At 39.8% G+C, this 11,220-nt stretch overlaps 1 protein-coding gene, 1 long non-coding RNA gene and 1 pseudogene across 2 annotated transcripts; 2 read left to right on the forward strand and 1 right to left on the reverse strand.

Moving 5' to 3' along the window:
• Positions 1-2,928: 2,928 nt before the first annotated feature.
• On the forward strand, positions 2,929-4,068 carry LOC134290319 (lipid storage droplets surface-binding protein 1-like; annotated as a pseudogene).
• A 663-nt stretch (positions 4,069-4,731) lies between these two features.
• LOC115257106 (uncharacterized) lies at positions 4,732-5,097 on the reverse strand. The gene is made up of 2 exons (XR_003892961.2): positions 4,989-5,097; positions 4,732-4,914 (listed from the first exon to the last, which is right to left on the reverse strand). It is a non-coding gene; the product is annotated as an uncharacterized LOC115257106 (long non-coding RNA).
• Positions 5,098-6,657: 1,560 nt separating this feature from the next.
• LOC109623012 (ruvB-like helicase 1) lies at positions 6,658-8,413 on the forward strand. The gene is made up of 3 exons (XM_020077469.3): positions 6,658-6,777; positions 6,831-7,034; positions 7,108-8,413. Exons 2-3 carry the CDS (start codon positions 6,894-6,896, stop codon positions 8,335-8,337), a joined length of 1,371 nt encoding a protein of 456 aa, XP_019933028.1. The 5' UTR covers positions 6,658-6,777; positions 6,831-6,893; the 3' UTR covers positions 8,338-8,413.
• Positions 8,414-11,220: the final 2,807 nt, after the last annotated feature.

Raw genomic sequence — 11,220 nt, forward strand, 5'->3', positions numbered from 1 at the left:
TATGCGCTATTTTATTCATATCCTGAGGCTCTGTTATGTTTGATGTGCTTGCTGGAAAAAAGGAAGATAATGAAAATTTAGTTGAAAACATTAAATTTCTGACTACCGAAATGATTGTTTTTGTTGACAGCCAAATAAACAAATTAGGATTAGACAAAACCAAAGTTTGCTAAGACTACAATTTCAGTTCAAGTACAATTTTATAGCATTAGAACGGAGCTATAAACATTAAATATATTTAATCGTGTTCATACTCATATTAAATAATATTTTTGAAGTGATCACCCCCGTGGTTTGTCCTCGAGTTTGTCGAGATAAAAAGTTTCGTTATAAATTTTTTAAAAAATAATTACAGTTTCAAAGTTCAGCATAATCTTTTCAATGCGTTTTTCATATATTATTTTACAGAGAATCAGTGTAGAGGTCGTTTACGGTAATTAAAGCATTAACTTAGAAGTCTATATTTTTACAAGAACACATGGAAACGCCCCTTGAATTTAACGGCGATTCCCAAACAGCTCAAGCAAATTCCCTTTGGAATTCATCTTCGAAGTGAAATCACAATAGTAATCTGTCCAAAATACCTGAATTCCCCTGAGTAGATGCATGCCTGTTTGTTTTTGACAACATCGGTGAGCCAGAGAGGGAAAACAACAAGTTTATTCGATATACTCAATTGGGTTGTTTAGTGAATAAAATATTGCTATTTTCTATAGCCTAATCGAAAGAGCTCATTTTTCTGAGCATAACGTGATTTTATTGGATTCCGATACCTTTGTTTTGATGGTTAAATTAAAAAACAATTTTAATTTTCGTGGATAGAATGACAGTTCAATCGATAAAGTGACAGTTCGACCCGAACAAAAAAATTTCCCCATACAAACTTTAAATGCATTTTAAAAATAGTTCCCGGACTCCAAAAATTATGAAATTTTGGATTTCGAATAATTTTTGGGCGGAGAATCCGATTATGAAATAATCCGGATACCCCTAAAGAACCCAATTTTGAGTAAAATCGAACCAAATATACCGCATTTAGTTCACCACTGGACTGCGAACTGCGACTTCATAAGTGCGAAAACGTAAATAAAAGTGCGCGATTGCATCAAATCAGGTTGATGTCTTCGGCGCACTATTTCTTCAATCTATGGTGAACAAGTGCTTTGAAGACACCGAGTTGATTTGATGCAATCGCGCACTTTTATTAGCGTTTTCGCACTCGTGAAAACTAGTGCGACAGTCCAGTGGTGAACGAGGGGCTGACACTCGCGGGGATGAAATTTTCCTGGCTTGGAATGAGTGTGTATGGCAAAGAATGATGAGAATGATTTGAGAGTGACAAGAGTGAGTTTAGGATGGCGGAGGATGATGAGAATGATGAAAAGATGAAAAAAATAGATTGGAATAAAACGGAATGAAAATTGTCACGAGTGATGAGAGCTGTCAAAAGTTGTTTATGCTGTTTTTTTAATTGTTGTTTTGTTTGGGCAGCGCCAAAATTCGGACTCCCGCCGATGGAGTCCAATGGTGGTTCGGCGGTAGAGTTTACCCCAAGGAGAGTAATGGATTGGATTGACGGAGGCAAGGGGTGATATATGAAAAAAATTGATTGCATTCAAATGCATTTTGATGCAATTATTCATTCATTCTGTAAACAAGCAACCCATGGCTTGTTACGAACTTGGCTGTTGTCATTGTCAGTGTTGAATAACAAACTCTGTCAGTCTCAACTAGCGCTTATAATTAATTATCCACTAGCATTAATGGTAATAACTACAATTTAACCACCAAATTCATGGAGGTATCATCAAGCCCTTGACGATTCTATTAACTAAGAGGTGTTGTGCATACTCAGAAAAAAAAAAATCAATACTAAATAGTTTAAATGACAGACTAAATCACGTTTCACCTGGTTGACCCCAAGGTTGACCCCAAGCTTCCAGGTTGGGTTGGCTTCAATATCCAGGCTAAACTGACTCAGTTTTATCGAGAATTTGTTTATGAGCCGCTGTTGTGTCATTTGAAGAATAAAAAAACAAACTAAGATTGAATGAAGTGAAGCAACTTTTTATTGAATCTCCCCTGCCATCTTCCACCGATGTCTCTCTTGCGGTCAACATTCCACTGATCGTCCATCACCGACACATTGTTCCGGCCGTTCTCGTTATGCTGCTTATCTATTTGTACCAACGCCAGGCATTTCGCGGAGCTTGCTCCCGCCGCGTCCGATGATGAGCCTGACATACTTTGCGTCGAAATCGAACTTATCTGTCTTGGTCGTGGCCTGATCGATTCTCGGTGGTTCATGTGGGGTCCACCACGGGGAACGCCGTTGTTGCGAAATCCATCGTCGAAACGGTATCCTCCATCACGGCATCCTCTCCGCTGCCGTAGCCTCGGCCCTCCCAATCGTACCAGGAAATATACACACAACCGCCGGAGCTGTAGAGCGAGTTCCATCTTCCGAAGTTCCAGCGCTCGATGATTGGGAAGCAGCAGTATCGATAGCAGCAACACATGTTTAACGTCGTGCATTATGTGATCTTCGAATGAATGAAAACTTTTTCGGTGCTGTTCTGATGAGGAAGGAAAAAAGGAATTCTTACCTGCCGATTCAGCCGTATGTGTTTGTAATCTTAATAATACAGAATGGAAAATATATGAACAGTTTTGACATTCAGCAAACTGACGTTTTCATAGTAAATAAAAATATCAATGCTGAGTTGATGAAAAATATATCAAAATGCATTTTCATACATTAGATGCAAATTGAATGCACATTCAAAGAGTGATCTGCCCCTTGGACGGAGGATTCCTTACGTCCGGCCGAAGCTCATCGAAGGGCCACTGCACAATATGGATAATTTTATGTGTAAGAGCATGTATTATGTCGAACAGACGATTTTCTCAATGTATCTTTCTTCACAGATGATAGAAACCAAGTGCGAAGAGAGTATGTCGGATCGCCTGATAAACCAGTGTTGCGCCGAGCAAATTCGATGAAAGACCTGGGAGTCCTGAACTAATCAACAGGTCGCCTGAATAGGGCCCTCAATATGTGCGACAAATATGTGGATAGATACCTCCCGCTGGAGACTGTACCGATTCTCTCAACCCCAACCAACATCAGCCACAACACCCACAAAATGTCATCCAAACCATTCACCGCGGCATACAGATATCCGGTAAGCTGACCCGTCGATCGACGTTCTGCACCCGCTAGGAGCTGACCTCCTTTAAGAAGCTTAGTTCCGATGCCGTGTTCGTTGTGTTGTACACTGCTGATCTGATCGCTATCTATCCACGGCTAGCCATGCAGAAGGATGTCGCATTGTGGCAGCGCTGAAGAACCGATAAAACAAGCAAATCAGTCGCTCGAACAGTTGGTGGCCCTGTTGACGCGAGTGTCCGTCCGAAAAATGATTCTTCTGATTAACTTCACCGCCGAAATAGTACCAGCGTGGCCAAAACGATTCATTTGCAGGCCTGCGAGCTGCTACATGATGTTTGCTACCGATCGACTGAACCCATACCGAACGGATTGGCGGGATCCGGCATGTGGTGAACCAAATGCGCTATATTAGGTAGTTTGGATTTTCCGTGATAGCCAAACGAACTGTCAGTTCGTGTAGCCAAACGAGCATGACGTCATGATTTCAATAACGACAATGGATTGCGTGACGTCATATTCGCTTGGTACACTCTAAATTCACTGCAAAACACACTAAAATAGTATTGCTCAACCATGTCTCCGCGAGTCTATGGAATCTATTTATAGTGTCTATATTTATATAGACCACCTCACGGCGAAATTCTATCTCTTTCGCTCTTTCAGAGAGTTTGAAAACAACAGGACCAGTACCTGTCAAATTTGACAGGTGTTGGTCCTGTTGTTTTCTAATATTCCGTAGGAGAGAAAGAGAGCGATTTCTTGATGACGTCACCATAGACTAATTTCAAGACCTCGATGTACCAAAGAAAACGATCAAATTTTGTGTGTCCAGTCCAGTACCCAATAATATTCATAACCGTGTATTTTTTTTCCGTGTAAATTTCCTTTTGTGTAAATTATAGATAGTAGAGTAAACATAGATCCGCGGACACCGCTGACTCAAATGTTTCAAGCGTGTAAGTAGTAATTTTCAAGAGTGCGACGATTGAATATGACGTCATGCGCTCCATTGATGTTAGCCAAATCGTGACGTCATGCTCGTTTGGATACAGATTTTGACAGTTCGTTTGGATACAACGGATTCATCTCACGCGGATCTATGTTTACTCTACTATCTATAGTGTAAATTATATTTAGCGAGTTACACTGATCTGACAGCTCTGACAACAAGGGACTAAACATAAATTACGTAAAGTGGGTACCCGAGTATTGTTCACAATCTGCGAACTGACTGCGGAAAAAATCGCAACCATGACGCCGTTGACGTCACCGTGCAATGGAGAATAGTTTCCACTGAGAGACCAAAGTGCTCTTTAAAGAGTAAAAAAGTACCCTTTTCGAGAGTAACTAGGTGAACTCATAAAAAGAGTAAACGGCCTTTACTCTTTAAAGGGTAAACCGCTTGTACGTTGAATAAACGAGTGATTTTTACCCTTTTTCTGGAATGATCTGAAATGATGAAAAGAGTAAAATTTACCCTCTTTTTCATTTTATGGGGACTTAGTAATAAATAATTAAATTTTTAAATACAAAATTGAATGACAAACAACGCACAAAAGATAGTTCTAGCGAAATATTTATTCATTCCTGTTATTTTACTTCTTAATTATGTATGTGGGTTTTGCCAAAGAACCGCAGATAACCTTTCTTCCAGCATCTGGTTAATTGAATCCTGTACCCAACTTTGATCCAGGTGGAGGCTCGAGCGGAGGTCCAGAATCACACTCGGAGCTGTCGGCATCCTATGAAATAATCAAATTTCCCATTAGTTCGTCACTTTAAAACACAGTTGAATAAATATTTAGTTTGAACTTACCCGCAAAAATAAGCAAATCACAAGCATCATCATCAGCACCTCGAAAATGTTTAACAAATTTTCCACTCATCACAGAGTACACGGTCGGAATTCAAAGGGAAAAAAATACCCGCATAATAAAATACAGTTTGTGTTAATATTCACACAGTATGTCTCCTTTATCCGTTACTGTTACTGTATCTCGAACAGATGCTTTAATGTTGAAACTATGAAACTCGAAGCATTCAATCATAAAGAACGGTCTATGTAACGCATACAAAGCTGTAACAATATGTTATATTGTGCAGAAGTTGTCGAATAATACAGTGATGAAAACTCAGGAGGCATGGTGGCAATATAGAATGACCTTTTCTCAAACGGTTTGTGATTTTATTTGTGCAACACACTTACACATGCGCGTTTCACTGTATGCCACTTGAGTTCAACAGTTTGTCAAATAGTAGCTTGCATTGGTATCTGTACCGGTCGAACTTTGCAGTTTGCATTGAGTAGAAAAAAAAATCTTTCGCCCGCGAGCGGGTGAACATAATAAACTGAAAATTTACCTCGGAAAATGTTTTGAAGCACTTGGAGCGGTCTAGAGGGTAAGTTTTCTATGACTTGTATTTTGTTTTTGTGCCATATCTCATAAAATTCAAATTGTTTTGCAGGATTCCGGAACTTGAAGTCAGCGATACAAACCTGATCTGGCCTGACTGTGCGACTGCGAGGCGTCCCGCTTAAGGGCGTAGTGAAGGATTCGGCCTGCGGCGGGTGGAAATTGGATACTTGCGATGAAAAATTCGCTGCCACCACAGAAATCGCCAATTAATCAACCAATCGCCGTAGGTATTACCAAGCCCAGAATGAAGCGTTGAATTTTTTGAATAAAAAAGCCGATGAACTCATTACTGCTTCTTTTATTTTTAAACGGTTCAAATATAGCAGAACCATATATCATAAGCTTACATCACCATGAAAGACCATACATCAATAATAACCCATACAGTGTTCGTTTTTCTTCTAGATTTATTGTTGAACTGTTCTCTTACCATTTGTTATGCAGTGAATTGTCTGAAAAACTGGATAATATATTGACCATATCCTTTACTGTTTTGCGAAAAATTTGTTCGGGAAAACGAGCGATTTTTTATGGTAACCTATCTTAACCGCCTATTCCACATACTGTTATTTGGCGGGTTACCGTTTGTCAAACAGGCAAATCTATGCATGGAATGGTTAGCTTACTGTTATCTCCGATAGTCTGAGAAATGGTTAAATGACAATTTCTAATGGTCATAAACAGTATGAGAAACAATGCATTTACAGTTTGTGATTATGCGGGTACTCTTTTTCAAACATTGACAACCTTTATTTTGACAGCTTCATATACTACGCACAGAAATAAAAGTATACACGGAATTACTATTATTTATGCATTTTGTATCCGCATCTTTCTCACTCTTTTTCTGTTTTCATGCTATCTGGTGCTTCGCCTGGGTTGACGAAACACTTCTCTTCAATCCAGGCTAAACGGCAGATAGCATGAAAACAAAAAGAGAGTGAGAGAGATGCGGATACAAAATGCATAAATAATAGTAATTCCTCGTATACTTTTATTTCTGAGTGTAGGAAATAGAGGGTACTTTTTACACCTTAAAGGGTAATGCCGGATTCGCAGTGCAGGTTAGCTTGATACCCAGATCAACTGTGGTAAAGCTGAACTTGGCCCTTTTAAAAACAAGAGCTGTCATCAAGATAAACACGCGCGTTTGGAAAACGCGAGAAACCACAAACGCCTTGGAAACCGGTAACTTGTTTACGGTCTACAGATAGTGGAAAATTTTATTTAATTTCTTTCAGACAGAAGTGATACAAAATCAGTGTATTTGCCATACACAAGCCTACCTACAGTTAAAGTTGAAAATGAAGATCGAAGAAGTGAAAAGCACAGTGAAAACCCAGCGTATTGCTGCTCACAGTCACGTCAAGGGTCTCGGGCTAGATGAAAACGGAGTTCCGCTTCAGATGGCCGCCGGTTTGGTCGGTCAAAAAGATGCCCGTGAGGTAAATGGTGTTTGCTTTATAAGATCAATTAAACAATAAGAAATGTACCTAACACTATTTTTTTACATTTTAGGCAGCGGGCATTGTGGTGGATTTAATCAAGTCGAAGAAAATGTCAGGTCGAGCTTTGCTGCTGGCGGGGCCTCCGGGAACGGGGAAAACGGCGATTGCCCTTGCCATCGCCCAGGAACTTGGCAACAAGGTTCCATTTTGTCCGATGGTCGGTTCGGAGGTGTTTAGCAGTGAGATCAAGAAAACTGAGGTACTGATGGAGAATTTCCGCCGTTCGATTGGACTTCGTATCCGGGAAACGAAGGAAGTGTACGAAGGTGAAGTGACAGAGTTGACTCCGGTTGAAACTGAAAATCCAATGGGAGGGTATGGAAAAACAATAAGTAATGTCGTGATTGGTCTAAAAACGGCCAAAGGTACTAAACAGCTCAAGCTGGACCCAAGCATTTACGAATCGCTGCAGAAGGAGAAGGTCGAGGTGGGAGATGTCATTTACATCGAGGCCAACAGCGGTGCCGTCAAAAGACAAGGACGAAGTGACACATTTGCCACTGAATTTGATCTGGAAACGGAAGAATACGTTCCCCTTCCTAAAGGTGATGTCCATAAGAAGAAAGAAGTCGTCCAAGATGTAACACTTCACGATTTGGACGTGGCTAATGCACGTCCCCAAGGCGGTCAGGACGTCCTTTCGATGGTGGGTCAGATAATGAAACCAAAGAAAACTGAAATCACAGACAAGCTTCGAATGGAAATCAACAAAGTGGTCAACAAGTATATCGATCAAGGAATCGCCGAATTGGTTCCCGGTGTTTTGTTCATCGATGAGGTTCATATGCTGGATTTGGAGTGCTTTACCTATTTACACAAGTCGCTGGAATCTGCTATTGCCCCAATAGTCATCTTCGCCACCAACAGAGGCCGATGTGTCATTCGTGGAACGGATGATATCATCTCTCCCCACGGGATTCCTTTGGATTTGCTGGATCGCTTGTTGATCGTTCGAACTTCGCCATACAATCTGTCGGAGATCGAGCAAATTATCAAATTGAGGGCTCAAACTGAAGGGCTGAGTGTTGAAGATGCGGCCATTCAAGCGTTGAGCGAAATTGGAGATAACACCACCCTACGGTATGCCGTACAGCTGCTGACGCCTGCGCACCAGAACTGTAAAGTAAACGGGCGGACGCAAATCACCAAAGACGATATCATGGACGTCAATTCGTTGTTTTTGGATGCCAAGCGATCGGCCAAATTCTTGCAGGAAGAGAACACCAAATATATGATGTGAGCGCGTTCAATTTCATTCAGATTTAATTCCTATTTGCAAATTATAAACTTACTTTAATAAATCGAGTAAACTTGAACTAATTTGCTTTTTTGTTTTTGAATAAACCGGGATATTAGCCACAGCCATGATAATACAGTAGTAGTTAATCATCGATTCAGATTTTCAAAACTTGTTATTTTACCTACTAAGATATGCCGTAACACAATTCCGATTAGCTCTATTAGCATAATGCGCCATATTAAAAATCGATTGAAGTTCACTAGCGTGCGTTTAAAGTCGTGACTTCGATTTGGGGATCACCATAGGTCAAATCTGTTGGAATGCCTGCGGATCGTTTACGAGCATTTACATATGACCAGAATGACGACGAATTTTCCTTGTGATCAACTTGGAGATTAACCACATACAGTATGCGGCAGGAAAAAATGCGAGTGTTTTTCAACTTCAAACCTCATTTTCGTCCATTTGACGTTAAGCAATCTATATTTCAACGTTCCATGATGCCTAACAGACCAATTTCCTGAACGTTATTTAAAAAAAATATCTTTTTTGTCACAAACCTTTTCAAGACGGTGCCTGAAGCTGAAGACAATCCAAATTTTCAATCCACTGAAAAGTACACAGGTCGCTAAATTCCATATCTGATAAAACACAATTTATTTATTAATTAATTCTACAATATCATCATATATATGTGTTTATTTCATCTGGTATGTGAAACTTTTAAGGCTTACATTACCACATGTTTTAACACTTATAAGCATCAGGGGTCTCCAGTTAGCTTAGTGGTTAAGGCTATGGATCGCCAATCCGGAGACGGCGGGTTCGATTCCCGTTCCGGTCGGGAAAATTTTCTCGACTCCTTGGGCATAGTGTATCATTGCACTTGCCTCACAATATACAAATTCATGCAATGGCAGGCAAAGAAAGCCCTCCAATTTATAACTGTGGAAGTGCTAAAGGAACACTAAGTTGGAGAGAGGCAGGCCAAGTTCCAGTGGGAACGTAGAGTCATACAGAAGAGAAGAAGAAGAAGCATCAGTTTTGGCCAGTCGGGTGTTTGGCCATAGTGTGTTATTCAGCCTGTTGCGATCTAAATCAGCATAAATTTAAAACTTTCTAAAAGCCCCCGAAATCATTAAAACCCTTCATGAGATCCTTCATTGGACATCTTCCGTAAAGACCTCTCAATTCACCCGTGTGCCCGTCTCTCGCTTAGATCCTTGCCAATGTATACTTTATTGGTACTGAATAGATTTCACTCTTTTATGCAGGGAAATAAAATTGCATAATTGAAATTTGACATTATAAAATAATGTGTCTTAATGTTATATATCTCGTTATTTTTTATTGACATGGAACGAAATCACAAATCTATGCTAATTTTCACTGATTGAGTATTTTGTTTCCCCTCGGATGAAATGGTATCTTGCCACTGATTCGCATCGCTACTGCGAATTTCTAGCATCCATGTGGAGACGCACGACCAAACCAATGCGATAAAAGCGGCAAAATTTTAAAACTCGCCATACAAAATAAAACAGCATTGCGAACGGTCTTGAGTAATCAAAGATTTGAATTTAAAAAGTCGTAAAGTTTTTTCTGGGGCCTAACTACTGCTATGATAAGATGGTTGCCTTGGCCAATAAAGCCTGCCTACGTTAAACTATGGATACCTAAGAACTGCAGAATCTCGCAAATCACTTTAAAAACTTCAAATAAAATGCCTCTCAATGGTGATGTTTGGTTCGTAAAAAATATATACAGTGTATCAAACAATTGTCCGTACAGCAATTTTTTGATCAAAATAATTTTTCATTCAAATGATCATTACTTTTTTATACATCAATCAAATACGCTGAAATTTTGATCAATCATAAACCATATATTAAAGCTCCATTGGTAAAATTTTGAGCGAGATCGAATAAGTAATAGTAAAACTTATAAGAATTTTTGTTATACACACTGGTAGTGATACCATTCTTGGCACACCGCACAGAACACCATATCGTCCACATTATTCGACCTCCGACAGAGCTTGCAGTCGAACCGATCCGTTTCGGGCATCTTCAATCCTAGTGTTCGAAGTAGTTTCTTAAAGCTTTGTTGGGTAGAAGTTTCGGAGCTCTCAAGAGAATCGCCCTTTGGATTTTGGTGCCGAGTTCTTTAAGCTGGGAAGGTAATTTATTATTAGTAAATAGCCCAAATGTAGCAAATGCAAGACTACTTACAAACTAGTCTCCTTGATTATAGCTATCCCAACAATCTTGACAAGAGTAGTTCAATTTATCGTCCAGATGATCTGAGGAACACCTATCACATGATTTAGTTCATTATTTCCAATTTTGGGTCGCAACAAATTATAATTCACTTACGATCAAACTATGCGAATACTCATGGACACAAACCTAGCGATATAGATACCTTTCAGATCGCGTTATCCTATACAATAACAGTTTATGGGTAATTAGTATTTCATAGATTGTACTACAAACGAACTTACGACGGGCTTAGTGGTCTAGTGGCTACCGCTTCTGATTCGTATGCAGAAGGTCATGGGTTCAATCCCTGGCCCGTCCCTTTCATCCTACTTTGTATCTTTCTATCCACTTCCTCTCTCTCTCTTCTCTACATATACAACTCATGTATATTCATATGTTCATAGCCATCGCTAGAACCAGAAACGAATTGTAAAAAAGTCGTTTTTGCAACTTCTCATCGTAATAGGCCATTTTACCTCACGCAAATCTGACAGGAAAAGGCCATCTTTCCCACACCAAATTCACAGTGCTGTAATGGTTCATTACAGCATTGATTTGCGTTGCGTAATGAACCATTACAGCACTGTTTTCAGTTTTGATCAACTTATTGATGCTTTCTGGA

The sequence above is a fragment of the Aedes albopictus genome, chromosome 1, assembly GCF_035046485.1.
Source record: "Aedes albopictus strain Foshan chromosome 1, AalbF5, whole genome shotgun sequence".
In the NCBI taxonomy this organism is placed as follows: Eukaryota; Metazoa; Arthropoda; class Insecta; order Diptera; family Culicidae; genus Aedes; species Aedes albopictus.

Bases quoted from the DNA above. Each gene is read 5' to 3' on its own strand.
- LOC109623012 (XM_020077469.3), top strand. From the start codon at position 6,894: ATGAAGATCGAAGAAGTGAAAAGCACAGTGAAAACCCAGCGTATTGCT. The intron at 7,035-7,107 runs GTAAATGGTGTT...TTTACATTTTAG, and splicing joins GTCAAAAAGATGCCCGTGAG to GCAGCGGGCATTGTGGTGGA.